Source organism: Bos indicus, chromosome 18 (assembly GCF_029378745.1).
Source record: "Bos indicus isolate NIAB-ARS_2022 breed Sahiwal x Tharparkar chromosome 18, NIAB-ARS_B.indTharparkar_mat_pri_1.0, whole genome shotgun sequence".
NCBI classification, from domain to species: domain Eukaryota; kingdom Metazoa; phylum Chordata; class Mammalia; order Artiodactyla; family Bovidae; genus Bos; species Bos indicus.
Window position 1 is genome coordinate 36,869,407 of NC_091777.1, and position 27,932 is coordinate 36,897,338.

A 27,932-nucleotide genomic window follows, 5' to 3' on the forward strand; every position below is an offset into this window, starting at 1 on the left:
TACCTGAACCAAAAAATGTAGCTTTTGAGGCAGAGAGTCCTAGACCAGAAGTAACTTTGCAAGTAGCTGCAGACAAGATATGTGACCCACTAGTGACCTGGACTCTTCAGTCCTTCGTTTGACCAAATGATCCCTAAGTTCCCTTATACTGAGTTTCCCTGCTGTCTTGCTAGAAGAACCCATTTCTTGCTAGAAGTTCTGACTTCCAAGCCAGGAGGATTGGGGAAAAAATTAGAAGCTTCTAGCAGGAGGTGCTTTGTTCTTTGGCACCTTCCCAGTTCCATATGAGACCATCAGATTAGAGTATTGGACAAGAAGAAATGGGTCTGACTGTGTCTGTGAAGTCCTATCTTGTTTCCCATTGCAGTGTTGGAGTTGAAAAAAAGTTACAGAGTGGCTGAGAGAATTGTACCAAAATGAAACTGGTGGAAAAATTTTAAAGGAGTGGCAAGGGAAAGCATGGTTGCCAAAGAATAGCCTCCTGGTTTCATAAGCTAGATGCCAGTTCTGTGGGTATCACAGAGGGCTTTGTGGGAGTTAGTGGGGGAGGATGCCAGGAACACCTGCATTGGGCAGTACTGCCTGCCTGTGGTCCTGAGGTTGGTGCCATGCTTTGGGACTGAAGGAAGGGGTCTGGGATCTCTACTTGGGTCAGGGGCTAAAAGGCAACCACAAAGGCCAGCGTAGTAAGGGGTTAAGAGTGCGTGAGAAACCCAAAGGGAAGCCTATCTCAATACAGCTGCCCCACTCCCATCTCCCACCTGAGAGGACCACGTTTTATCTTCTTAAAGGAGCCTGTGGGTTTCCTCCCAGAATACCTCAGATAGGAGAAGGCACTTAGGTCACTCAGAGAAAATTTGGCACAGTAGACAGATGGCCTTGACTCTGTCTCTCTCGTCCAGGTGCTGAGGGACGTCCTCAAGGATCTCTACCACCTGCTGAAGCACGTGGTGTGTTTGGAGCCCGATGATGTGGCCAGGCTTCATGCCCAGCTAGCCCTGGAAGAGCTGGATGGGATCATGAGAAACTTCCTGTTTCCGCCACAGAAGCTGGAGAAAAAGATCACGGTCTTGCCATAGACCAGCCTTGAAGGACTTGGAGGAGGCAGAGGGACCAAGCATCCTGAGCAGTGTCCAGGCCTTCCAGCAGGTGGCCCCACTGCCCCTTTGGAGCTGGCAATATGGCTGCCCCTGGAGGTGGCTTTCTGTCTCTGGTCACGTGTGTCTTCAGGCGGACCTTCCTGTATCATCTGTTTAGTCACACTGCATCCAGCTTAAAGTGTGTACTCATGGAAGAGATTACAGGTCTCATTGATCTGAACATTTTTCACTGTCCTGTAGCATTCAGAGAAGGACATCTACCTGATGGAAGTATCTGTTCAACACAACCGATGGAGTTTGGTTAATTAACCATTCTCTTACGACTTCAGTATAGAAGAGGTTGACCACTCACCTATCACATACCTGATATTCTTCCCTGCTGATGGTCCCTTTTGTGATGAGGAGCAGCCAGGGCTTGTCATCCTTGGCTGCTCAGGAGGCATTTCAGAGGATGGAGATGCAGTTGGTGGTAGGGAGGGAAAGGAATTTGTTACCAAAACGTGCAAAAATGGAATAAAATAAACTCAGCTGGAAAGAATAACAGGTCTGAATCTGGTCCTCTGCTATTGAGATGAAAAGCTGTAGCATTAAGGAGGATTTGATCTCCAGAGAAAAGAATCAAACTGGTTGAATCTTCCAGAGAAGAAGGGTAAGCGCTGTGTTTGCCCTCCCAGGCCTTTTTCTTTCACTTCCTCTGCTGCTGTTTGCACAGAGTTGCCCTGATAATAGGAGAAAAGAGCCATGAACATCTCAGATAAGAGCTTATATCCTGCCTTCAGTCTTATGCTCCTTTAGATTGAGGAATGCTTGGACAGTGTGTTCATACTAAATGCCTGTTGGAAGTGTGCTGTTTATTGGTGACCTGATGCCATGTTTACTGAAGTCATTTCACATGTAGTGCTATAGATGTCTTTTTACCAATTTACATATTTCGACCTCTGAATTTTGATTGCAGCTAAAAGAGAAGACAAAAAGGAGAAACTGGATGACTGCTTCAGATAAGCCATCTCTGTCATCAACACCTTGGTGAGGCTAACCCAGAGTCTTTAACCAGTCATCAGGGATGAATTTTGTTGGAGTCTTATCCCTACTCTCTGTTGACCAGGCCCCAGCAGAAGCAAAACACAGTTTCCCAAAACTCTCAAGTGACTGAAGGATCTGTCTACAAGCAGGTCCATTTGCCAGTTAACCTCAGACTATTTCCCTCTAGCCAAATTACAGACATGGTCCTTAGCTTAGAACCTTTGTGGTGAGCAGTGAATTAGAACGTAGGGAGTCAGGTGTTTTTAAGGAATATTTCCATTCAGCTAGGATATTAAGATTATTCCATTCTCCAGATCAAAGATGTCTAGAACATCAGGATTGGACTTTCAGATCAGAGACGAATCTCCTGTGGACCAGTTGGATAGACACTGAAGTTTTTATTTCTTGGCCTTCCTCTAACTAAACTCCATACCACCCTCTTAAGATAATCAGATGTGTCAGACCGTTGGTTTAATTTACAACTTTATTTGCATTAAATGCATTACAATTCTTGGGACATACCCTAATGGATCAACTTGATTAGACTGAGAAACTCTCCAGTCTAAATACCCATCTAGCGAGTGCCTCGCAGAGTATCCTGGTCCCTTTATTTCCATTTAGAAGTTGTCTCTTAATTTGAATTATTTGGCAAGTGGCTAAAAGCATTTGTTCTTTATTGATTTTGATGGATTCAATTTCAGAGAGTGACTTTTTCTGTCCTTGTTACCAAACTCAAAGGGTCATTGTGTGTGCTAGTTGCTCAGTCGTGTCTGACTGTTTGTGGCCCCCTGGACTGTAGCCTGCCAGGCTCCTCTGCCCATGGAAGTTTCTAGGAAAGAAAATGGAGTGGGGTGCCATTTCCTACTCCAGGGAATCTTCCCAGCCCAGGGATTGAACCCATGTCTCTTGCATCTCTGCGTTAGTAAGTGGATCCTTTACCATTAGCACCACCTGGGAAGCCCGAACTCAAGGGGAGGGATACCTTAATGTCACCCTCCTAAACACCAAATATGACTAAAACGTGAAAAGTTTCCAAATTATAACCTCCCATGTTTATCTGTATAGATGTTATATAGATATGTATATCTATATACATTTCCATCCCTGAGAAAGAGCATGAGAATTTAGAGCTTTAGGATAATAAGAACACAAAACTTAGAAAAAGGTACAGAACTCCAGGGGCAGATGGCAGGAGCAGTGGTGACAGTTCCCTGCACAGGCCCGTAAGGTGTGTCTGCTTCTGTGTCACAGCTGCGTCCCTCCACTTGCCTCCGCCTCTGCTCATCTCTCCTCCTTCTGGGGCCATCTTCTCCTGCTGCTCCTCGGGGCTCCTCCCTCCGTCTCTGCCACCGAAGCTCTTCTGGCCTCTCACCTCCAGTTCCTCCACTGCATAGTGGCCCCAAGCTCCCCTGTATCACTCATGGGTCTTTTACTCGTGCTCCTTCCCTTCCCTGCTTCTTCTTCCTCTTCCAGGCCCGCTGGCACAGCTCCCTTGATCTCCAGAGGATGGGACTGTGGCAAAAGACCAGCAAGGGGCCGAAAGCTGTGGCTGCAGCCAAACCCAGGAACTCTACCCAAGTGTCAACTGCTTCATCAGGTTAGACTTCTCGGACACACTGGATGGCTTCCCTCTCTGGTGTGCTGTCCTTCCTCCTCGGCACATACCTGCCCTTTTACACACCCTCTGTTATTTATTTATTTATCTATTCGTTCATTCATTTATGCTGCACTGTGTGGCATGGGGAATCTTTAGTTCCCCAACCAAGGATCAAACCCTGCATTGGGAGTGTGGATGGAGTCTTACCGCTAGACCACCAGGGACGTCTCCACCCGCTGTTATTTAATCAGAAATCTCCTAACTTGCATTTTGCTCCATATCATCTCTCCAAACACATACTTTTCCATATTTTCATGTTCTTGTTCTTTCTTCACCTCTCTTCTCCATTCCTTCACTTTCCTATGGCTCTGTCAATCCATCCCCAGATAACAGCCAACCAGGGACGGTGGGTAGGAAAGCAAATCACAGTGACAACAGTTTGTTGAGCACCTACTATGTGCCAGATGCTGTACCAGGCACTGAGAACACAGCAGACCTTCAGGGAGAGCTGCCACTATAGCAGAAGGAGCCAGACAAGAAATAAGATAAAGGATAGAATATCAAATGGTGATAAGTGCTATAGGGAAAACTGAGGTCAGGAATTGGTCTGCGTATGGGCTGAGAGCTATAAGTTTGGATAAGTTGTCCAGAGAAGGTCTCCTGAGAAGCTGATATTTGAGTAAAGATCAGAAGGAGATGAAGGAGCAGACATAAAGATACTTGGAGGAAGAGCAGTCCAGGCATAGGAAGTGGCGAGTGCCAGGGTCCAAGGTGGGAGAGGAGAGAGGTGAAAGAGGAGGGATGGTGTGAGCCCACTGGAAATGGAGGGGAGGGGTGTGGGGCGCCTGGCCTGTGGACCACTTTGAGTGAGGTAGGGGCAGCCACAGACCTATTTCCAGCTGAAGCCCCTTCAGCATGTTTTTGGTGTTTTTTAAGATTCTTTTTTTTCTTTTAAATGTGGACCATTTTAAAGTGTTCATTGAATTTGTTTAATATTACTTCTGCTTTATGTTTTGGTTTTTTGGCCAGGAGACATGTGGGATATTAGTTCCCTGACGAGGGATCAAACCTGCACCCCCTACGTTGGAAGGTGAATTCTCTTTCAGCTTGTTTTTGGAAAGTACTTTGAGGCCAAGGTGATGAAAGCTGTAAAATGGGAAATACACTGAGGCAAAGGGAATTCATACCCAACCATGGATTTTTTTCCCCTCAGTCCTATGGAAGCAGTGAGCCCTGTCCCCTTTCACCACCCTCCTTCTTTGGCAGCAGAAGAAAGAGGACAGCAGCCCTGTGGGTCTGGCCTCCGTCCCTGCCCTGCTCCAGCTCTTTGTCTGTGAGGCTGTGAGTGAATGGAGCCCTGCCTGCCACCTGCCTGTGACTCGCGAGCAGTCCCTCTGTGGAGGGACAGCCAGGGCGAGTGAAAGTTGATCAGTGGGTGGGAGGACAATTCATCTGACCTGTGCACAATCAGACTGGCCTCTGCAGTCTCTGCACAGAATCAAAGGCTCAGCTGGAATTTCAGTGCAAGGAGGGGAGTCAGAAAACGGGAACTGAGTTTCAGGGTGGGCTGTGGGAGGCAGCCACTGTGCCTGACCGTGGAAGAGGAGTAGGCATGTGCTTCTTCCCCTGCCTCCTGGACAGCAGCAGGCATGACCTCTAAGGGCCCAGCTGTGTCCTCCAGCGAGTTCTGCAGCCATGGAGCTTCTGCAGTCACACGCGGCAGCCTCACTGCAGTGTGTGCTCCTCTCCCTTCCATGCACCACTTGCTCTGAGCTGCCTGGCTGCTTGGGGGTTGGGAGTTGTCTTCTTACAACACCGGCTGCTGCCAGGGCTCAGGGCTGTGCTCAGTGTACCCGTGCCTGCCAGCCGTGTAGAGGGAGCACAGACTCACATCACCAGCCTTGAAAGGGGCTGTTTCCAGTTACTCAAAGGGTCCTCCTTGTGGTCCCTCCCCACTGTCCTTCGTGCTGACTCAGGGGGTCCATGCTCCCAGAAGGGCTCAGGTGTTACCTGTTTCCACCCCCAAAACACTCTGCATCCCTGGGCATAGAAGAGCAAGGTCAGTCCCTCTGGGTTTCCTTTAGTTTCCTTTCGTTTTTTATCCATGAGGTTGTTTGATTCTCAGGACAGCATCGTGGATCGGAGAGGCAAGCTATTGTTACTCCTCTTCGGTGGAATTTGGCCAAAGTCTCCTGAGGGGTTGAAGCAGACTCTTTTGAACATCCATTGAATGCTAGGGACCCTCTCCCCACAAAACTAGTATAGCAGGAAAACACTTCCAACTGGAGCACAGTTTGGGAAACATTCAGGGGCTCATGTACACACAGAAGCCCTGACACATGAGTCCCACGAAGCAGTGGTTGAATCTCCAAGGACCTGTGCTGAGGGATGCTGGCCCTGTGCTGTCCCCTGCCCTCAGAGTGCTGACGAGCAGCAAAGCCAGCTCCTCAGGTACAAACGCCCTGGCTGCATCTGTCTGTCTGTGCATGCACATGTGTGTTACATATGTTTTATGCATTATAACAGACTTAAAGTATATGTGACAAAGACATACTCACCTCCACTCCTACCCAAGGTTACCACTGATCGGCAGTTGGGTATATATCCCCAGATCTTTCCTTCCTTTCCCCCTTTTCCCAAATGAACACTCAAATATACATTACTGCTTTCCAAAGGAAAAATGGGATTGTCACCATAAAGACTGTCCTGTGTATTTTTTTCTTAGTCACATATCTTGGAGACATTCTCAGTACTTACAGACTCTGCCCTGTGATGTGGTGTGTCTTCCATTGTATAGATGAGCCACAGCTGGTTTAAGCATTTGCCTCTTGATTGTCAGCTGAATTATCTCTAATTTCCAGTGCTTCTCAAACATAACTCTTTGCATCTTGAAGTGTTTCTATAAGTCCTAAGAGGTTGGAAGAACAGATTGAAAAGATACAAATGTTTTCAGTGTTTGTACCAAAACGTCCATGAACCCACTTGTGCTGATCATGTTCCTCCATCCTCAGCTGACAGTGTGTTAAATAGCCATGCCATACAGGTTCAGTCACCACAGTGTAGTGTTAACACCATTCTCTAAAAAATTCTGGCCCAGGGAGTCTTCAGAGGATGGAGTTTTCTGTGGATCACAGCCACTAATGGAGCACAGTGACACTCTTTGCAGCTATGCTCACCGGCAGCCAGCTATAAGTACTCATCCTGGAGAGAGAGCCCAAGTCCCCCAGGTCTGTTCAGAAGTACCTGGACAAGGCTCTCCACTCTGAGACTCAGTCCTGTGTGTTCAGGGTGTGCCTTCTCATGGGGTTAGAAGTGCCCCCTTGATAATGACCGTGATTCCCAAGGCATACTCAGGACCTAGGGTCTGACGGCGACTCAGAGTATCAGGTTCATCCTGTAAAACCCAGGTGGAATGATTGCTGGAGCTCCACATCACCTTAACACTATAAAGAGCTTATTATGCTCTTCTCTATACCTGACCTTTATTAATCCACTAAATCCTCACACTGGGCCTATGAGGGAGGTATTATTATTATCCCTGTTTTGTAGATGGGAAAACTGAGACACATAAGAGGCTAATTACTTGCTCCAGATTACGGAGTTAGTGAAAAGTAGCCAAACCAGTATTTGGACTCAGTCTGACTCCCAAGGCTGGGCTTTTAGCCACTGTGCTTTGCTACCCAATAGACAGACACTATGTTTCCAAGTGGTAAAAAAACACACACACTTTTTTTTCCTTTCCTTTTTTAATATTTATTTTATTTATTTGGCTGTGCTAGTCTTAGTTGCGGCTCGTGGATCTTCAGTCTCTGTTGTGGAATGTGAATCCTTACTTGCGGCATGTGGGATCTAGTTCACTGTCCAGGCGTTTAACCTGGGCCCCTTGCATTGGGAGCATGGAGACTTAGCCACTGGACCGTCAGGGAAATCCAAAAAACTGTTCTTAATATCAGTGAGGATAAAGACAATGGTTCCCTGCCTGTTCAGATGGAGCATGTGTTTCAAGGTAAACCTCAGGCCAGACTCCCTCCAGATAGTGTCCTTGTACATCAAAACCCAACTTCAAACACCAGAACTTGTTACACATACTGTATTTGACCTTGTCCTTTGTTCAGCAGCCGGACATGAGATTTGCTCAAGCCCCCTAGCCTGTCTGCTTCTGTACTTAGACAGCTTTTGTAAATCGCTCATTGATGGACCTGTTCTTTCTGGGGTACCTAAGGCAGTAGACCTCTGAGGCTGCAGAGCTGCTGTGTAGGGGCATAGAAAATGTAGCAAGTCTTCCCATGAGCTCTAATCAGAACCCAGAAATGTCTCCTTAAAGGTTTGTTGTTTTTTTTGTTTCAATTTTTCACCTCTTATGAGCAGGGTTTCAGTTCTCAGATTTCAGTATCTCAGAATAACAATGGATGGTTTTAATTCTTGGGTATATATTTCCTGCATATATACATTGACACCTGTATTCCATACCATTCCTTCATAGAAAATGAGACTGGAATTCATGGGCCTATTTTGCAGAAGGGGAAAATAGGGTTCAGAGAGAGAAGTTCTTAAAAATGGAGAGAGAAACGGAGAAATGAGTGCACTAGAGCAGAGAAGCTTCTGACATTATTCGCTAGTTTTGGTTGGTTGTTTGCTCTGCTGGGTCTTAGTTGAGGCACACAGGATCTCAGTTCCCTGATCTGGATGGAACCCTGGGCCTGCTGCATTTGAAAGCAACAAGTCTTAGCCACTAGACCCTGGGGAAGTCCCTGTTCACTGGTTCTTATAGGAACCAGGTAGCCAGCACCTAACTCCATCACAGAGATGCAGGGGCGCCAAGGGTGGAGCTGCTGTTGTGAGGAGCCGCTTCAGAGCTGCAGGAGCATCCTCTCTGCTTGGGGGACTGGGGACAGCTACTGGGCCTTTAAGTGGTTTATTAAATGAGGTAAGGTTTAATCTTCATTGTCTGCCCTAAGAGCTAAAGCCTGCTTAGAACAGTGCCTGGGTGGGGCTTTTCAGAGGTACAGCCCTAGACATCACACGCATAGGTAGCCAGGCGCTGGGGAGAACAAAGCTGCCTGCTCCAAGTTTCCAGAGTCTCTAGAGCTTGAAAAGGCTCCCCAACCCCTACCCCGCCCCACCCCCCACATTCACACACACCTTTATTAGACCACACACCCACTTTCCACACTTTAAAACCTGTGGTGACCATATTAATCCTAGGGAAAGGCCTGCCTGAAATTAGGCTGTCTGTACTAAAAGAAATGTGGTGCTGATGCTTCAGAGAGCTGGGCCTGGGGTGAGTCTCTACCCTCCCACCACCACTTCCCAAAGAAACTGTATCAGTGTTGTTCAGAGATTGCAAAGAACAAGGCTCCAGCATATGCCTTGTGGGAGTTGCTCTGTGGCCAGGGCCAGGACCATGTGAGAGAGAGTCGTCGGGACTCTGTGCCCCAAAAAAGAGCAGCCCAGATCCACCACCCTAACCCATCCTTCAGGGAGGAAAAGCCCTTCATGCACAGAAGTCCTGTCATTTGTGAAATAAACAAATCCTGGTTGCTATTTGGCAACTCTCTCCTCCCTGGCTTTACCCCTGTTATCCTGGAAAAAGCAGGCAACACTTCTGCCAATGGAAAGGTTGTATCAACCCCATTCCAGGTAGATTCAGAGATCTGGGTACACGCCTAGGTAGTCCCCATCCACCTCTGTTTATCTCCTCGGCTCTCCCTGCTAATTTCTACCTCAAATTAATGTCTTTTCTCCTTTTCCTTTTTACCTTGTGGCTCAGTAGTTCATTGGTTCATTGTTAAGTCTTTGAGGTCACTTCATTCAGACCAGTGTGGCAGGCAAGGTGCTGGGTAGACACTCGTCTACTCTGGAGCTCAGCCCCGGGACTGGCTGGTTGGTTGCTGTCCTCCAGGTCACAGAGATGTACTTGCAAACCCATGTGAGGAGAATCCATGGGATGCGTGCTCAATGCTGGATGCATAATAGAATCTCCTAGGGAATTCAATAAAAATTCAAGCCTGGAGCTCTCCCCCAGTGATTGTGACTAAATTGATCCGGGATAGAGTCCAGGCATTCATGTTTTTAAAAAACCTCCTGGAGTTTTAAAAGTCTAATGTGCAGTAGCCAGACATGAGAACCGCTGCATTAGCTTATCTGGTGAGAAAAGGATGGCAGGGGGCAGGAAGAGAGAAAGACACAGAGTGTATGTGTTAGGGAGGTGTCCTAACAAAAAATACGAGTGTGGGACATATTTGGGGGGGTCTCTCCCCACAGAGGACTGATGGGAACTGCCCCTACCATTGGCTCTTCTCCAGTTGCTTTTATGGATGATGGAGCTTTGGACCTCCTCTGTGACAGTGACTAACTGTCTTTAATCAAGAAAGAGGACATGAAGCAGAAGTACGAGCACATTTAAGAACTGTAATTGACAATACTGTAACAAAGCCCAGGTGAATATGGAACGAGGTTACCTTAAGCAGTTTGTTCCCCTCCTGTTGATCCTTGGTCCTACAACTGGAGCTCTAGGCTGGGATTGTGTCCCGATCAGGTCTGAGAAAAGTGAGTGTGTACTTGTGTAATGAGCGAGTATGCACGTGTTGGTTCTGGGTACAGTATGTTATGTGCACGTGTGGGTGTGGACATGCCCATGGTTATCAGGATGGGAGTCGGTTTACAGCACCCAGAAAAGACAGCCTCTCCCTGGGCAGGAGTGCGATGCTGCTGACATCATCATTCTTGGAAATACGTTTTTTTTTCAGGAAGAGCATCCTCTCAGGGTGCTCCTAGAGCCCACATTTAGAGTGCCTGCCTCTCTTCCCCAGGATCACCATGACCCTGGATGAGGGACTGAGTGGAGGTTGACACCAGCTGGGTTGTGCCAGGCAAATCCTGTGCCCTGGTTCAGGGTTGTGTTGCCAAAAGGAAAGAATCTTTTTGGAATTCACTCAGAGTTGCTGGATGAGCAGGCCCAGATCTACATACTCCCTTCTTCCCCGCAAAAAATCTCTTGAACAGTTCGAGGGATTTAAATAAAGCAAATTAACTGGAGTTTTGGCGGCCACTAATCCTGCATGCTGGCCCTCCCAACTTCCCTGCTTTTTCATTAGACTGAGGTTGCCGGACCTTTTGAACGTGAACCCATATATGATGCTATGTCCCACCCAGCACCAGTTTCTGTGAATTTACAATTTATATAATTTTATATTATTTTTATTTATTAATTTTTTCGATGTGCTGGGTCTCCGTTGTTGCACGGGCTTTCTCTAGTTGCAGAGAGCGGGGTCTGCTCTCTAGTTACAGTGAGGTGGCTTCTTGTTGCAGTGGTTTCTCTTATTGCAGAGCATGGGCTCTAGGGCATGCAGGCTTCAGTTGTTGTGGCTCATGGGCTTAGTTGCTCCGAGGCAAATGGAATAATCTTCCCAGACCAGGGATCAAACCTATGACCCCTGCATTAGCAAGCAGATTCCTATCCACTGTACCATTAATAGAATATTTGGAGAGTACAGAGAAAAAAGCAAAGAGAAAAATTCATTGACCTACCACCCAAATCTGATATTAATATCTGGGTGAATTTCTCTCCTGCTTTTTAATTCATAGGATTCAAAAGAAAACAGCAATGTTATGCAGTCATTCATACATGATGATTTTTGTATCCTGCCTTTTCATTTAATATTGCATTATAAGTATTTTTTGCATATTCCTACATTCTCTTCCTGAACATTATATTTAGTAGCTGCACAATATTCCACCAAGAAGGTAGATTATGCTTTAAAATCGCCTTCTGGATTTCTTTCTTCATTCACCTGAGGGAGGGAGAGGAAGGAAAGATGGCCAGGAAGAGCTTTTCCTGTTCAGGATTCCAAGAAAAGCATCTCCAAGTCTGGCTTGATACTTGGTTATCGTTCTTGTGTGCCCTTCTAATCCTGACCTTCAAGCCACCATAAAAGAACCTGGCCCCTTAGTAGGAACTGGCAGCCCTGCCTCCAGTCAAGCAGAGGCCCCTTAACGTTAAATGAAAACGACCCTTCCATCCAAGGAGAGAAAGACTAGAGTTAAAATCTAACCACTGTAACTGCAGGACAGAGAAGTCCTTAAGCCTCCTCCTTCAAACGTAGCACCTAGAAATGGTACTGATTACAGACTACTTGTCGGTAAGAGGGGAGAGCTATGAAAGGATAACTTTGTTTGCTGGTAGCTGCCTGGCTGCTGTCAAGGCACACACCTTCCACTTTGAATTATGTATTAACTAGTATTGCAGATTAAGCTGCCTTGAGGACAAAGCCCTATTTAGTCACCTGGGAGACATAGCCTGCTGCTCTTTGGGGGCCAATTTAAATTTCACCTTCATTAGCTTTGAGAGGTTTTGATTGTGGTCAGCCCAGAGGAAGTTGATGGGATGAAGCCTGGAGAGATTGGAGGAGACCTCATGGCTTGGTTGCCATCCTCCATTCTGCTTGCTTTGCTAGAAGCTGTGGGCTGGGTGCCAGGGTGGAACACTGAAGCGTGAGGTCAGAGGGCACGGGGGAGCTGTGGAGCTAGAACATCCCTCTACCCGTCCTCTGCCCAGTGACTCAGTAGGCAACCAGTGGAGCAGAGCAGCACCTGGCAGGGCTATCCCACAGCTTCAAGCATGAGTGATGACAACAGGGATCGAACAGCAGGCTCCTATTGGCACAGGTATTTGAATATTTCATGGGTTTGGATTTGAAAATTAGTTGAAAGGTGAGATATTGGTTTGTAGTAGTGTCAGATTCAGTCACCTCAGACCCTCCAGAGCTTTGAGAATGGCCTCTTCAGCCCTCCAAACTGTAGAAGTCTCTTTCCCTTGGTTACTCCACCACCTGTAGTCTCACTTGTGCCTGGTAGTTGACACTGCCAGCCCTCACCTCCACTTCCTGGAGGCAGCACCAACAATTCACACAACAGCCCTTTCTCACCCTTTTGTTGTGATTTATCTACATTCTAGGGCTTCCCAGGTGGCGCTAGAGGTAAAGAACCCACCTGCCAGTGCTGGAGACTTGAGAGACTCTGTTTAGATTCCTGAGTTGGGAGGATCCCTTCTGCATCCCAACAGGTCTCCTACCCAACTCCTAGTCTTTACCCCAAAGTACCAAACAAGACTTATAACCTCTTACTGTTTTGCTCTGACATCTTCAGTAGGTCTCTGTTACCTACTGGATAAAATCCAGACCATTCTGTCACCCAAGGCCCTCCAGAATCCGTTCCCAGCTTCTTCCTCTGCAGGTAGACTATCAGGCACTTTGTACATGGCAGCAGCGATGCAGGTTCTTAAGTGTAAATTTCTTGTTTCATGACTGGTCTTTGCTGGGCTTTGAACACACCTCACACATTCCTCTGCTGCTGCTGCTGCTAAGTCGCTTCAGTCATGTCTGACTCCTAGCGACCCCATGGACTGCAGCCTACCAGGCTCCTCCATCCATGGGATTTTCCAGGCAAGAATACTGGAGTGGGTTGCCATTGCCTTCTCTGGACACGTTCCTCTACTTTCTCTCTTTTAGAATGTTTGTTTGGCTGTGTTAGGTATTAGTTTGTGGCATGCAGGATCTTCGTTGTGGCTCACTGGCTTCTCTAGTTGCTATGCACAGGCTTAGTAGCTGTGCTGCCACGAGGGTTTAGTTGCCTTGTGCCACCACATGGGATCCTGGGCTTCCCTGGTGGCTCAGATGGTAAAGAATCCGCCTGCAATATGGGAGCCCTGGGTTCGATCCCTGGGTTGGGAAGATCCCCTGGAGGAGGGCGTGGCAACCCACTCTGGTATTCTCGCCTGGAGAATCCCCACGGACAGAAGAATCTGGCAGGCTACAGTCCATGGGATCACAAAGAGTCAGACACGACTGAGTGACTTAGCACACATGTGGTATCCTCGTTCCCCAGCCAGGGATGGAACCCATGTCCCCTGCTTTGGAAGACCAGTGGATTCTTAACCACCAGGGAAGTTCCTCCTCTATATACTCTTTATTTGTAAATGATGCCTTCTGTCTAGAATGCTCCTGCCGCTTTTCGTGAAACTCTGCTCAGCCCATACCAGCTCAGAGATCTCTTTCATGAAAAAATCTTCAAATTCTTCTAATTGGAGTCTCTCAGCAACATTTAATTATAAACTTTCTTCTATGGTAACAAGTTTTCAAGTGTATTTGTCTTCAAAATGGATAACCATTTAGACAGCAGAGACCAGCCTGAGACTTTGCAGGGCCAAAAGCATCCTTCTTGGCTCAGAGCAGGTCATATATGAATGTTGAAATACCGCATGAACCTTCTGCCACAGAACTGAATAGGAGGCTTACCCTCTGGAATCTGGGTAGCAGCTAGTTCAGCACCCTCTGAAATCACGTTTTTAAGTAATTGTATATGGAATTATTCCTATTTCTAAATCCCCAGTGGTAAGCAGAGATAAATGTGAGCTTGGTTGTATCAGCCCCTTAAAGATTCCCCAACCCACCTCCCCCTGAAGAGACTAATGCAAATAGGGCCCAGCAAAGTGGATGTTAATTACAGGCAAATTCTGCCTGGCCACAAGGGTAAAGCTCTCCTAGCTGCCCGATCACACTAGGTTGCCTGGCCCTGAAGACCAGAAAAAGAGAATTTGCTCACCAGGGGAAGCCATTTAGGGGGTCAAGCCAGTGGATATGGGCAGAGTGTTTACTGTTCTCATAATGGTGCCCTGGGCCTGCTGTTTATTTCAGAGGTTTTAATTGACTAGTGAGGTGGTGCTATATCAGCTCACCACCTATAAACCTCCCTGGAACCAGCTGAGTGAGTTAGGCACTAAGCCTGTGGGACAAATTTGGAGTCTTGGAAATTAACTAGGCATGAGATGATCCCGGAGCAGCCCCAGGAAACTTGCACCCGGAGAAGTCATGCTGCTGTGTTGCTGAGGGCAGAAGGGATCTTTCCAAACCGGCTGCTCTGTTCCTTAATTGTCTAAACAGGTCACTTGCAAGCAGCCAGTTGGCCGGATCTGACTCAGACACATTTGGCCTGACCTGTGGAGTGTTTTTTAACGTTTGAATTAGTAGCTAACACTTCAGTAGGAGAAGACTTCACATAAGAATCTGAATTTCTGGCTTCTCCTAACGATAGAGCACCTGGCCATGCTGGGCCATCTCTCTCAAAGGGACATCCCCTTTAAATGGGACATTCACTTCCCACCAAGCTGATCACTAATTTTTTGTTGCTGCCCAGCCTCTGCTTGTTTCCCCTGTTCTAATAATTTGTAGATTACAATGGGAGGTAGAATTAGATAGCTCTTCCAGTCTGGCAACTCCAGACTCTATAATGCCCCTGCGTGTAGAGGCAGTAGTTAGAGCTCAGGGAGTCCATAATGCAATTGAGATAAGGCATTTTTCATGAATACTGAACTTCCTGCCACCAAGCGTCACACCCTAGAGGGATAGGTATGTAGAATCCATAGCATTGGCAAGCAGATGCCATTCTCTGGTTGAAGTTGGCTGGAGTTAACCTTTACTGAGCACTTACTCTTGGTTGGTCTTTTCAATCTTTATGACAGTCCTGTCAAGCAGATAATCAGTCCCATCTCTGGGATGAAGATACTGAGGTTAGTGCCACATGGCTGGCTAGTGACAGAACTTACTCCAAGGGCTTACCCAAGGTCTTCTCTCTCCACTTGAGCTTCAGTAGCTGTGATGCATAGGCTTAGTTGCTCCTTGGAAGATCCCCTTGTGGGATCTTCCAGGATCAGGGATCAAACCCGTGTCCCCTACATTGGCAGCCAGATCCTTAACCACTGGACCATCAGGGAAGTCCTTGAACACTTGTTATAAAAAGCACACGAAAAAGGAATGTTTAAACTATGTAGCATATTAGTGATGATTTTCTCAAGCAAGAGTCCAAAATGATTTGGTTTATATACTGCAGGATGGGAGTGGGTGGAGATGTGTCAAGGTCTGTTTACCTGGGAGACTGAGGCGTGAGCTCTGTGGCCCAGTGTGAGTCATGGTGAGCCCCTCAGACTTCTGAGAGGAGCAACTTGCAGACTGCAACTCACATTCCTATAAATTTTCATAGCAGTTGTCCCAGGGGTATCCAGGATATGTAAATTCATTTTTTACTAGTCTTCAATTATAATACATCCAAGATTTTCCGAGATTTAGAAACCATTGTGTTCAGCTGATTGTAAACTTCCTTCCTTGAATGCTAAGAACTCATCTCTGCCCAACTCTACCCCACCCCACCTCACCTCACCCAGGTCTAGCGTCAGCTTTAGGGAACTTAGAAACCTCTGGTGATAAGGTCAGTTGGGAATTTAGGAAGTCGTGGGTGTCGGAAGTAAAGGTGTAAAAAAGGGGAGGAGGAATTGGTTTTGGCTCTAGGACACAGGGAACTTTCAAGGTTCTTGCAAAACCGTTGTAGCTCTTGAAAGCCTTGAAGTCATCAGCGCCCCACTGCGGAATTCAGAGCTTGTCAAAATTGTTAAAACCTTTGACCATTTTTTTTTTTTAATTTAACGAGTATTGTCTTCTGAGCCTTTTTTACCCCCAGCAGGAAGGTTCTGCTGTTATAGCTTTAGGTTTAGCTTTTTGTGTTCTACACAAAGCACAGCTCCGCGTGCAGCAGTCGGGGGATTTCTACCTGCTTGCTCGCTTTGCAGGGTGAGTAGGGTTCGAGGCTTAGAAGACGGGGCGTGGGGCAGAGGGCAAGTGAGAGTCACAATTTTGGAAGCCCCTATGGGTTATACTGAAGTTAACTGCTTCAGGTTCCATGTTGAGCACAATGACCACCTCTTCCCTGGGCAGTTGGTCCCGGGCTGAGCGCGGAGGAACTTGGCTTTTGGCTTCGGTTGGGAAACCCAATTTCGGAGTGTGCGGAGACTGCGAGTCTTTCCGAACAGGAGGAGCCGCGTCCACTCGGGACCCTGCGTCCCACCGCGCGCCGGGCTTCCCCCGGCCAAGTCGGGAAGGGGATGCTCCCTCGCGGCCCTCAGGGAAGCCCTCCCACTCTTCCCAACTTTCCCGGCCCCAGGGCCGTAGGAGGGCGCTTCTCCCGGCGGGGGCGCGCTGGGTACTTAAAGGCTGCTCGGCGGGGCCAGCGCTCGTCAGTCGGAGCGCGCAGCAGCGGCGGCGCACGGTGGAGCGAGGCGCGGCGGCGAGGAGCGGGAGGAGGGGCATGGAGCCGCCGCGGGCCTGCTGAGCACCGGAGCGCGGGCAGCCGGCGGCACGGTGAGCGCGGGCCTGGCTACCCGGCCAGCCCTCTCAGAGGGGCGGGCTGCCCGAGGAACCCGGGCTCCAGGGGTGGCGCTTGCTCAGCCCAGCGGACCCCGCCGGCTCCCCCAGCCAGCCGTGTGGGTGCTGCGTGCAGCGCCGCGAGGCAAGCTGAGGGCTGCGGCATCTCCAGGCTTCCCGGCGGCTGTTCCTGTAGCCCCCTCCCCATTGACCCCTCCTCCCTTTCTTCATCCTCTCCTTCTCCAGCCTCTCCTCCCTTCCTCCCTTGCGGCTCCTGTTTTGTGAATGGATTAGGAGGTGGACGACGGTGAGGCGCACCAGGCTGGCTGGAGTCTCGCTGCCCCAGGCCGGCCCGGGTGTTCGCACCTGTCCAGGCACCAAGATGCTCGGGGCCCTGGTTACTGCGGGTCAACCAGGCCGTGGCCGCAAGTACCCGCAGCCTGGGCTCCCCTTTCCTTGGGGACTCGGAGGGGCTGGGAGGGAGGCCGGGCGCAAAGAGCCCCTGCCCCGCGCACAAGTTTCCGTCCCGCCGCGTGTGGGCCCCGCAGCAGGGCACACCTGTCAGCTGGAGAGGCTACAGACTGGGCAGCCCCGCGCAGTGTCGGCAGTAGATTGGGGCGTTCGTCTTTGGCTGGAGGTTTTCTCTTTTCCACGTCTCTCGGGGTAGGGGGAGGGCTTAGGGCGCGTCCCCAATCTCTTGCCCTTGAAGCCGGGTGCGCATTAAGCTACAGGGGCCGAGCTCTCCTGGATCTCCTCTGAGAAAAGCGGGTGGAGGGGGACAAGAGGCTCCTCTCCGCCGGCTTGAGGGGAGACACGGTCCCCTGTCTGAGCAGGGCCACTTGAGGCGGAGCTGGCACCAGAGCCTGATTGCACATAGGGTCTCTGGCTGCGGGACCTTCTTGGGGGTATAGGGGTGCCAGGATAAAGCGTTTAGTTCCTGAGCGGGGAAGGAGGGGTCCTGCCCGGGAAAGGAGGGGGCCGGCGACACTGAGGATGCCGCCTTTGTCTGCAGGCACACTTTGCCAAGGTAGCGCCCGTCCCCCCTCCCCCCAAGAGGTGAGTGGGGCCTGGTCCGACTGATTCCTTGCATTTTCCGTTTCTTCCCGGCTGGGTCGTGGGAAACGGGCACGTGGGTGTGGCTGGCACCGCCTTCGTTAGAAAGCCAGGGTCTGGTGGGGGTGAGAAGCATGGCCAGTGCCTTCCGGGCTGCGTTAACCTGGTGGGCACCGCCTCTGGCACTGCACCGAGGCGGGGCGCCAGCGCCGGGCAGGTTGCTGGGTTGGCCTCGGCGCCCCCTGCTCTTTACCAGCGCGCAGGCAGGCAGCAGTGCCCGCAGCGCCCCCATGGCATATAAGCTCTAGAGGGGGGTGGGGGCTCTCCTGGGTGGTGGATGCAGGGCCTAGGGGCCCGGGGACTGCAAGCGCGTGCGAGAGCCCCCCGGGGGGTGGGGCGGGGGAGACAAGGACGGCTGGGAATCTTGCAGAGGAAGCACAAGGCAGGCTCCCCGGGACAGCGGGGCAGAGCGCCCGGAGGCCGAGCTTCCCGGAGAGGTGAGGCTGCCAACAGCACTTTCCGGACCGAAGCTGCTGGAATGCTGCTGAGGCCTGAGTCTCCGGTTGATTTAGGCACCGACTACGTGTTCCTCACCCCTCCTGTGTGAGAGGTGGCAGGGGAACCAGCCCCCTAGCAAGAAAGTATGTTTGTGTTGAGGTGGCAGTCAGGAGTCAGTTTGAGTGAGACCTAGACTTGGAGCAAGCTTGGAAGTGAGACCCCTTTGTCTGTAAAGGGTGGGTGGTGGTGGTAACAGGATTCTCCAGATCAGGCAGTTGGCAAGGAGAGGAGATGGGGAGAGGGCCTCAGAGTAGCGGGCACGGAGCTGTCCTCATCAGCCTTCCCCCAACCCCTCCCCTCCCCCACTCAGTCCTTCAGGGCTACTGTTCAGTATAATGATTTACCTGGGACCTATGGAACAAGAAACCATTGGAATCCCTCCCCCAAGGAGTTGCTAAGTCCCAGAGAATTTGGGCAAGATCAGGCAGCCAGGGCGATAGTAGGGCTGTGTCTCCAGCACAAGGCTTCAAGTACCAAGTGCTAGACTCGGCTCATTAAAACCCAGCTCTTTTCAGATGGGCAGATGCTGGAAGTCCTGAGTTTTCCTAACAGAACCTGCCAGCATTTCCTGGAGTAGCGGGGCAGGGGTACAGGGGTACGTGGACGGAGATTCCATGCAGGCACTAGGGCCAAGTGGATGGGGCTTCCTGGCAGGCACCCGTCCTGGGCTGCTGGGCTGCTGGGCTGCTGCAGTGGCAGCTGCAGTTCCCCCTGGTGCCCCAGTGCTGGGCTTCCAGGAGGGCTGTCCACACCCCAGCTCTCATTTCCTTTTCTTTCCCTTGTCTGCTTTTCCTGGTTACTTTCCCTTTTTTTTTTTTTGCTGCCTCTCAAGTCAAAGAGAAAAAGATGAGAAAACAGAGAACATTGGTAAACTTTCTCTTACAGATTTAGTTGTTTTGAGAAAGGGAAGCTGTTTCCTCCTTTTTTCCCTCAGGCACCTCTCTCTGTTTCCTGCTCTTTCTCATCTTTTCCTTCCCCACTTTCTTCATGGGTGTGATCCCCTGGTGAGTATAGGGCATAAAGGCTGCCTAGCTGCCCTTGCCCCTCCACTTCCTCCTTCTTCTTGGCTTTTCAGATGCTCAGAGCTTCCTCTGGCCTCAGGCTCACCGCTACTGAAGCTTACCTGTGAGAGCTTTGGGTCAGGTAGATCCCAGTTCTGCCACCAGCTAGGTCTCTCTCAGATCTCTCTGGCTTGGGTTTAGCTAATGATAGTAAACGCTGCTTTGAGTGCTTTATGTATATAACCCATGTAATCCTCAAAGCTGTTAGGAGGTTAGTGCTGCAACACACATTTTACAGATGAATAAGGGGTAGAACAGGCACACAGTAAGTGGCAGAGCTGAGCGTTCTTGCCTGGAGAATCCCATGGACAGAGGATCCTGCCTGTCCTCTGTCTGCTACTAAACTACTACTACTACTGGTCTGGCTTTCGCATCTCCAGTCTTAGTCATGTTCAATAAATGGTGATGGTTGTTATTAGTGGATCATTTCCCCAGTTCTAGGCCAGGCCCAGAGAACATGCCCCCATGGCCATTGACCAGAGAAACTGCCTCCCGCTGACCCACTTCTCCCACCTTCTCCCACCAGATGCCGGTGCAGCTGACAACAGCCCTGCGCGTGGTGGGCACCAGCCTGTTTGCCTTGGCAGTGCTGGGTGGGATCCTGGCAGCTTATGTGACAGGCTACCAGTTCATCCACACAGAAAAACACTACCTGTCCTTTGGGCTGTACGGTGCCATCCTGGGCCTGCACCTGCTCATCCAGAGCCTGTTTGCCTTCCTGGAGCACCGGCGCATGCGACGGGCAGGCCGGACACTGAAGCTGCCCTCCCCATTGCGGCGCTCGGTGGCGCTCTGCATCGCTGCGTACCAGGAGGACCCCGACTACCTGCGCAAGTGCCTGCGCTCAGCCCAGCGCATCGCCTTCCCCGACCTCAAAGTGGTCCTGGTGGTGGATGGCAATCGCCAGGAGGATGCCTACATGTTGGACATCTTCCACGAGGTGCTCGGTGGCACCGAGCAAGCCGGCTTCTTCGTGTGGCGCAGCAACTTCCATGAGGCGGGTGAGGGTGAGACGGAGGCCAGCCTGCAGGAGGGCATGGACCGCGTTCGGGACGTGGTGCGGGCCAGCACCTTCTCGTGCATCATGCAGAAGTGGGGAGGCAAGCGAGAGGTCATGTACACGGCCTTCAAGGCCCTTGGTGATTCGGTGGACTACATCCAGGTGAGGGTGCTTCCCTAGGTGTGTGTGGATGTGTGGATGTGTTCAGCCAGCCAGGCATACTCTCCTGGGGAAGTTTAGGTCCAGTCTGGGTGCCCTGTGTCTTGTATTTTCCTCCCCTACACTTCAGAAGGCAGTAAACACAGTAATTTTAAACAGCTGTCCTGGGGTCAAGAAGACCTAGGCGGGAATCTTGGATCTGCTGGTGCTTTAGCTGAGTGAATCTGGGCAGGTCTCTGGACTCTGGGCAGGTCTGTGGATTGGTATCCCCAGAGTGGCAAACAAGTGTATAGCATTTACTTTATACCAGACACTGTTATAAGTATTTCATGTGTTTTAGTTCTTTTAATCCTCACAATATTCCTAGGGGATGGGTACCGTGCTTATTTTTACTTACAGAAACTGAGCCTGCAGTGCAGCTGCCTAATGCCTAACTTGCCTCATGTCGCACAGCAGTAATGAGCAGAGCCAGGAGTTGGGCCCAGGCCGTTTGTCCTTGTGCAATACTGCCTCACCATTGACAGCACGGGGATGAGCCTCTTCATAAAGTGTGGGGAAGAGCAAAAAAGAATCATGCTCCAAAGCACTCAGATAGTTTTAGTTATGGGTTGATGAAAAGTCTCACTCTTTCTGGTGTCAGGTTCTTGTCTGTGAGGTGGAGGGACACACGTGCGAATTAGCCCCCAGCTCAGTGCTGCAGCCATCTTGGCAGGGCCAGGACCCCAACAGACCCTGCCTCGCTTCCAGCTGAAGCGGGCATTGACACCTCCTTGAAAATTTTATTATGTTGACAAGGTAACACGGCTCCAGTTTTCATATAACAAAACCTAGAGAAAACTGATCAAAGATTATGCATCTCAGTACCGAGTAGAAACTGACACCCAGGACCCAGATTTGTGGTCCAGCATCTGTTCCCCCTTCTCTGTTCCTGCCCTTCTGCACATATGCCCATTGCTTGAATGAATAGCAGCTGCTGTGGTCGCCCACCTACGTACCAGCACAGTCTTGCTGACAGCATGTTGCGTACTCCAATATTTAAATTTTCTATACGGTACCCACCTAAAATTAGCTTGCTGCAGATTTTTTTGTCTTGGCTGTTTGGCAAGTTGTACCCTCGCATAAGAGTTGGTACACCTACCTCTTCCTGCCTTCCTAGGCCCAAGGGCCTCCTCAGCGCCAGAGAGGGAGGGCTGTGAGACAGGTCTTAATTCTGCAGTCCGTCTAGGGTCAGGGGCCTTTGAGACTTGCCAGTGGACTCAGACGACTTAGAAAAAGCCCTGGAGCCCTGGCACAGGCTCAAGCCGTAGTGACTGCTGTCTATTCCCTCGAAGCACAGGATCCCCTCAACCCTGCCCTCCCACACCTCTTCCTTTCCAGTGTGTTCTGGTGGGTCAGCACATGGGCTCACCTGGGGCAGCCCTGGGCCTGCCTGTCAGTGAACACTCTGGATTTCAGTCTGTCTTCATGAGCCCGCTGAAGGTGTCTTTCCCTCTTCAGGAGATAACCCTGCTTCAGCCAGTGGGGAAGCCCAGGCAGCCGTTTCCTAACCTTGCTCAGTTGGAAAGACCTCCCTGGGATGAAGGAAGTGCTGCAGTGTGAGGAATGAGAGTCAGGGCTGGAGTAGTTGTGTGACCAGCAGCGCTGGGAAGCTTGGCCTATAAGCTGAGGAGGTTCTGGGAGTGTGGCCTGAGCCTCCTGCGACCTTCCCAGTCTGGGCCAGTGCTGTAAGGATGTGTCAATGGGGAGGCAGGTCAGAGTGGCTGCGATGACTCTGGCTGGTTCCCCTCTGCCCTCTGCTGCTTGTCTGCAGTCACTGAATCTTCCAGGATGGAGAGAGAAAGCAGAGGGTTGGAGTGCAGCCCCCTTCCTGCAGGCTAGTGGGCTCTCACTCAGCAACTTTAGTAGAAGAATTCTAGGCTTTTGCAGACTCTGGGCTCATCTGTGGATACTGTTTCTTGCTCTGTTGGGGTCAGGAAGCCAGTTCCCCTACCCAGTGGCTATTTGGGATTTTTACAGCATCTCAGTAATTTTCTAAAATGTAGACAAGGAGTCAGGCAATAAGGTAAGTGTTTGTAGTACAGGTTCAACTATTAACAACAATGGGTCACCTAACAGAATCAAACCAGGAGTCTCCCATGGAGGGGAGGGTGGGTGGGCAGGATTTGATCCAGGTTCTGAGTGGAGGAGCTGCTACCAGCTTCTAGGCCCATCCAGAGCTGGAATCTAGGTGAGAACAGCCCTTGGCTCTGCTGGGCCCTAGTCCGGGAGACCTGGCCAACAGGGCACAAGTGGCCTGGCAGCCACACTGGTGGGGTTGTGACTGGGCTAGATACACCCTCCACTTGGGCTGGCTGTCTAAGAGACTGAAACAGGGCAGCTCGGTTCGTGATGATCCCGTGAGCAAGCTTTGGTGGTAGCCTCTGGCAGGAGCCATTTCTCAGCCTTCTGAGCAATGTCTGCTGGCCTTGCTCGAGCCACAGTGCCTGATTTCAGTGACGTTTTCCTTTCTTCCCAAGGACCCCAGAGAAATATAGTAAGACCACTTCTGAGGAGCCTGGCTCAATCAGGGCTAAAGATCTGTCCAGTACTAGACACTTTTCCCTTTCTGGGCCCACCACTGAAAGTCCCCTGGGTTCCTCTCTCAGCCAAGCAGCTATCAAGTCGGTACCTGAACTCTCCTGTTTCTTACTTCCCTCGGTAATTCATCTCACCCCTTCTATTTGGCATAGATCTCTTTGTTAGTGGTTTGAAGTGTGTCTGATGAAGGGGTTATGTCCCTTAGGCAGTGAGCCACCAGGGGTGGGGTGGGTGTGTGTGTGTGTGTCAGAATGGACTGACAGTACCTTCCTTCTGCAGGTGTGTGACTCTGACACTGTGCTGGATCCAGCCTGCACCATTGAGATGCTTCGAGTCCTGGAGGAGGACCCTCAAGTAGGGGGAGTCGGGGGAGATGTCCAAGTAAGAAGTAACCAAGGATTCCTGTGGGTGGAGGGTCTGGATTCTTTCTGCTTCTTCATCTAATTGGATATACTGGGGAAGTGGGCATTTTGTTTTGGAGGGGGATTTCCTCTTTGACAGTTTTATTGGTACCAAAGGGCTCATCTGCTACCCACCCCCTTTCCTGTTCTATTTCCACCAGGGGCAGGGGGGGCAGAAAATTACTTGACTGGTATGTAGAGAGCCTGTGCTGCTGGGAGAGGCACAGTATTCTGAGGCCATCCATCCTAGAGAGTGCTTCCTTTTTGGCCAGTGGTGCAGCAAGCACCTCCAAAGTTAGACCCCCTGAAAAACGCTTGCTGTTGGGGACAATGCAGTGAAGAGCTCTGTGCAGTATGGTATGAATAAAGGGCCAGATCTTCTTCCAAGGGAACTACTGGCAACATACCATGTCTTTCCAAGAAGCTTTCCAACTGCAGAAAGGGTCAGTGTAGGGGGCTGGGGTGTTACTTTGCTTCTTTCTCAAGCCTTTCTCTCAGCCGCCACCACAGGCTGCCTCCTGAGATTGAAGGTGGCTTTGGCTGCTAGAGCACTTCATTGGGACAGTTGGTGCATATGACACAGAGGAGAGGTGGGGCTGGTGCTGAGAAGAGTTGACTGGGTGTGGTTGCCTCCTCTCAGCCTCTGGTTTCCCATCTCTGAGAGAGCTGGGACTTGTGGACAGAAACTAGAGCCAAGGGCTACAGATCTCAGAGTGTAAGGAGGCCTCCTGTTCTCTGGTGTCTGTCTCCTGGGGCTCTCATCATCAGGCAAGGAGGCCCAGAATCTCTGGTTCCCTTGCAGATCCTCAACAAGTACGATTCATGGATCTCCTTCCTGAGCAGTGTGCGGTACTGGATGGCCTTCAACGTGGAGCGGGCTTGCCAGTCCTACTTTGGCTGTGTGCAGTGCATCAGTGGGCCCTTGGGCATGTACCGTAACAGCCTCCTTCAGCAATTCCTAGAGGACTGGTACCACCAGAAGTTTCTGGGCAGCAAGTGCAGCTTTGGGGATGACCGGCACCTCACCAACCGAGTCCTGAGTCTTGGCTACAGGACTAAGTATACAGCTCGTTCTAAATGCCTCACGGAGACCCCCACCAAGTACCTCCGGTGGCTCAACCAGCAGACTCGCTGGAGCAAGTCTTACTTCCGGGAGTGGCTCTACAACTCTCTGTGGTTCCACAAGCACCACCTCTGGATGACCTACGAGTCAGTGGTCACAGGTTTCTTCCCCTTCTTCCTCATTGCCACGGTCATACAGCTCTTCTACCGGGGCCGCATCTGGAACATTCTCCTCTTTCTGCTGACAGTGCAGCTAGTGGGCATTATCAAGGCCACCTACGCCTGCTTCCTGCGGGGCAACGCAGAGATGATCTTCATGTCGCTCTACTCCCTTCTCTATATGTCCAGCCTCCTGCCGGCCAAGATCTTTGCCATTGCTACCATCAACAAGTCTGGCTGGGGCACCTCTGGCCGAAAAACCATCGTGGTGAACTTTATTGGCCTCATCCCTGTGTCCATCTGGGTGGCAGTCCTCCTTGGGGGGCTGGCCTACACAGCTTACTGCCAGGATCTGTTCAGTGAGACAGAGCTGGCCTTCCTGGTCTCTGGGGCCATCCTGTACGGCTGCTACTGGGTGGCCCTCCTCATGCTGTACCTGGCCATCATCGCCCGGCGATGCGGGAAGAAGCCAGAACAGTATAGCTTAGCCTTTGCTGAGGTGTGATGCAGCCCCCAAGCAGAGCGGGACGAGTGCAATGGGTAAGGGAGGGAAGGGGAACAGAAAAGACAGGGTGGGAGGGAGAGGGAGTGCTGTTTAAGTTTCTTAATGGTCCAAAGTGCAAAGAATGGTGACTGTCGTATGGCCTGGGACAGCTCTGCTTCAAGGAGGCAAGTCCAGTGCAGCGGAGGAGAGGCAGAGGAGGCATACTGTTTTCAGGCCGCTTGTCTGTTGCCTCCGCACATACAGGTGGCCTCTGGGCAAGATTCCACTTCCTCCCCTGAGATCCAGAGGGAACTCAGAAGTGTGCTAAAGCAAATAGTAAGTTCCATTCAGTGGCAACTTCTCATGGGTGAGTGAGCAACAAGGGCCCAAGGAAAGGGGTTCTCTTAGTCCACCTGAACACAATCAGAGGTGGTGGGAGTACTTTTGAGTGATCTGGGCCAGCTAGTAACATGTCCCCACCTCAATCTAGTTATCAATGCAATAAGATTGTGCCTGAAATACAAGGCCCAGAAGCCTGATCTTTGGGCATCAGAAAACAGGGTCCGGGAATGGTGCTTTCTTATGTGAAGTACCTCATTCCGCATCTCAGCATCCCAAGGATGAGCCAGACTAGCAGGGAGTTAGCACTGTACTGTTGTTAAGTGTGTGTGTGTGTGTATGTGTGTGTATATATGTTAAAAAAGAAAGCTGGCCAGGAGGAACAAACGGTGGTGGTGGTGGTGGTGCTAAAAGCCATGGGTTACAGGGAGGCTGGGAGCTGACAATTCTACCTGGAAATTGCCCAAACATCTAGATTAGCTTGTCTGTGATCTCTTCTAAGAAGGTAAAATGTTCTGGTCATCTACCAAGAAGATTAAACCCTAACATGATGAGAAAGGAAGTGAGGACTTGGGTATTACAAGCTGTATACTCCTGAATTCCTCTCTCAAATTCAGCTCTGAGTCTAAGCCAGCCTTCTCACTTGGCTTCCCTTCACAGTGATAAGTCACCTCTCCCACCCTCCTCCTCACCGAGTTAAGTTTTGCAAGGTGGCAAGTGAGACAGAGCCTAGGGCTCTCATTGGCCCCTCTGCAGTAGGCCAGCCTGCCGTCAGCATGTGGGGGGAAAACTGTTAGGAGTCTCTGACCAAACTGGCTGCAGCCTGGAACTGCCTGGACAGGTTCCTTGGCAGCTGGACAGCACACATGACATTCAGGCTATAGTTCTTGACAATCACCTCTAATGGAAAGCTTTTCAGCATTCCCTAAGTGAGCCCTCAGTCCAAGCTGGTCATCGTTGAGACTGTCCATTCTCCTCAGTGGCTTCTCCAGGGAATTCTTACAGCCAAGTTGTGGATAGTCACTACTGCACTTGCTTGCTCCTGTCCAGAAATCAAACAAGGGGATGGAACTGGTATCTAAATTCTAAGGTTCTTGTCTTCTCTCACGCCTCTTGAGGATGTTTGGTTTTCCTCTGCTTTTTTGGAGAGGGTGTGAGGGAAGGCCATTTTCTACAGATTTGCAATCCACAAGACTGCTCTGAGCTCTTGGGTTTAAAACCTGGGATACTGACTAAGCCTTTGACTTAGGGGTCATTTGCTCCAGTGTGCTCTCTCCAAATGTCCACTCCAGAGGGCCTGCTGACCTGTCAGAACCAGCACCAAGGTGGAGAGTAGTTGAGGGGCAAGCCTCTAGTGTGCCCAGGTGCTACCCACAAAGGAACTAGGTGCACTCTGAGTCAGACTGGCAAACCCTGGTGCTTCCCTTCATCACCCGCCAACTCGTGGGTTTTCCAGGTGCGCCAACACTGCTGCATCGCATAGGCCTCAAGCTTCTGAGAAGACTGTTGGTTGACATCAGGCCTAATCCAGAAGGCTAGGAAGAGGCAGCAGGCATTTGCTAAAGGCAGTTGTTCCGGGCTCTTCCGTGTTTTTGCTGGCCAAGAAGTAAACTATTTTGAGCACTACAATGGAGGAAATCCGGTCAGCCAACTGCAGAGCTGACTTCACTAAGGGCTTGTTTTTCTTCAGCATTTACTTGAAGGTTAACGTGGGATGGACGCCCAGATGGAGAGTCTGGGCAGTCCGCCTCTCAGCTCTGCCTTGCACTTAAGAGATCACCAACTTTCCCCAGGTCGAGCAGGCAGGTACAAGTGGGCTCACAACGTTTGACCTCGACTGGTTTTTCTAAGTTATTTTGTACATTTTTCAGCAGCGAAACCAAACTGGGTCTTCAGCTTTATTCCCGTTCTTGCAAGGGAAGAGCCTTTATACAATTGGACACGTTTTGGTTTTTCCTCAATGAGAATTTTAACCCTCTTTTGTATTATTTCTACAATTTGTAAACATATTTATTTTTACTTTTTTTTTTTTTTACTTTCTGGTGAAATTTTTTATACTGCACTTATTTGTCAAAATAAAGAATCTCACTTAAGGCTGGTATCTCTGAACTCCTCCTTCCCTCTTTGAACTAATGAAAGGTCTGTAATTCAGTTCCAAGATGGGTATTT

At 50.2% G+C, this 27,932-nt stretch overlaps 2 protein-coding genes across 6 annotated transcripts in view; both read left to right on the forward strand.

Moving 5' to 3' along the window:
* The window catches only part of TANGO6 (transport and golgi organization 6 homolog), a 184,462-nt gene extending 182,821 nt beyond the window's left edge, over positions 1-1,641 (forward strand). For both annotated transcript variants that reach the window (XM_019978905.2, XM_019978906.2), the window contains exon 18: positions 903-1,641. In XM_019978905.2, the coding sequence (XP_019834464.2) occupies positions 903-1,079 (177 nt within the window). In that variant the 3' untranslated portion in view covers positions 1,080-1,641. The remainder of the gene's footprint in view (positions 1-902) is intronic.
* Positions 1,613-27,864, forward strand: HAS3 (hyaluronan synthase 3). 4 transcript variants are annotated; one of them, XM_070771976.1, is made up of 7 exons: positions 1,613-1,749; positions 2,056-2,126; positions 3,597-3,720; positions 20,109-20,744; positions 23,598-23,699; positions 24,522-25,480; positions 27,220-27,864. In XM_070771976.1, exons 2-6 carry the CDS (start codon positions 2,086-2,088, stop codon positions 25,443-25,445), a joined length of 1,827 nt encoding a protein of 608 aa, XP_070628077.1. In that variant the 5' UTR covers positions 1,613-1,749; positions 2,056-2,085; the 3' UTR covers positions 25,446-25,480; positions 27,220-27,864. The 4 variants fall into 4 exon arrangements, with proteins under 4 accessions (XP_070628077.1, XP_070628079.1, XP_070628076.1 ...); XM_070771978.1 differs by lacking the exon at positions 3,597-3,720 and having other exon boundaries at positions 1,681-1,749; XM_070771975.1 differs by lacking the exon at positions 1,613-1,749 and having other exon boundaries at positions 1,779-3,720.
* The last annotated feature ends 68 nt before the right edge of the window (positions 27,865-27,932 follow it).

Bases quoted from the DNA above. Each gene is read 5' to 3' on its own strand.
- HAS3 (XM_070771975.1), top strand. From the start codon at position 3,544: ATGGGTCTTTTACTCGTGCTCCTTCCCTTCCCTGCTTCTTCTTCCTCT. The intron at 3,721-20,108 runs GTTAGACTTCTC...TTCTCCCACCAG, and splicing joins AGTGTCAACTGCTTCATCAG to ATGCCGGTGCAGCTGACAAC. The intron at 23,700-24,521 runs GTAAGAAGTAAC...GTTCCCTTGCAG, and splicing joins GAGTCGGGGGAGATGTCCAA to ATCCTCAACAAGTACGATTC.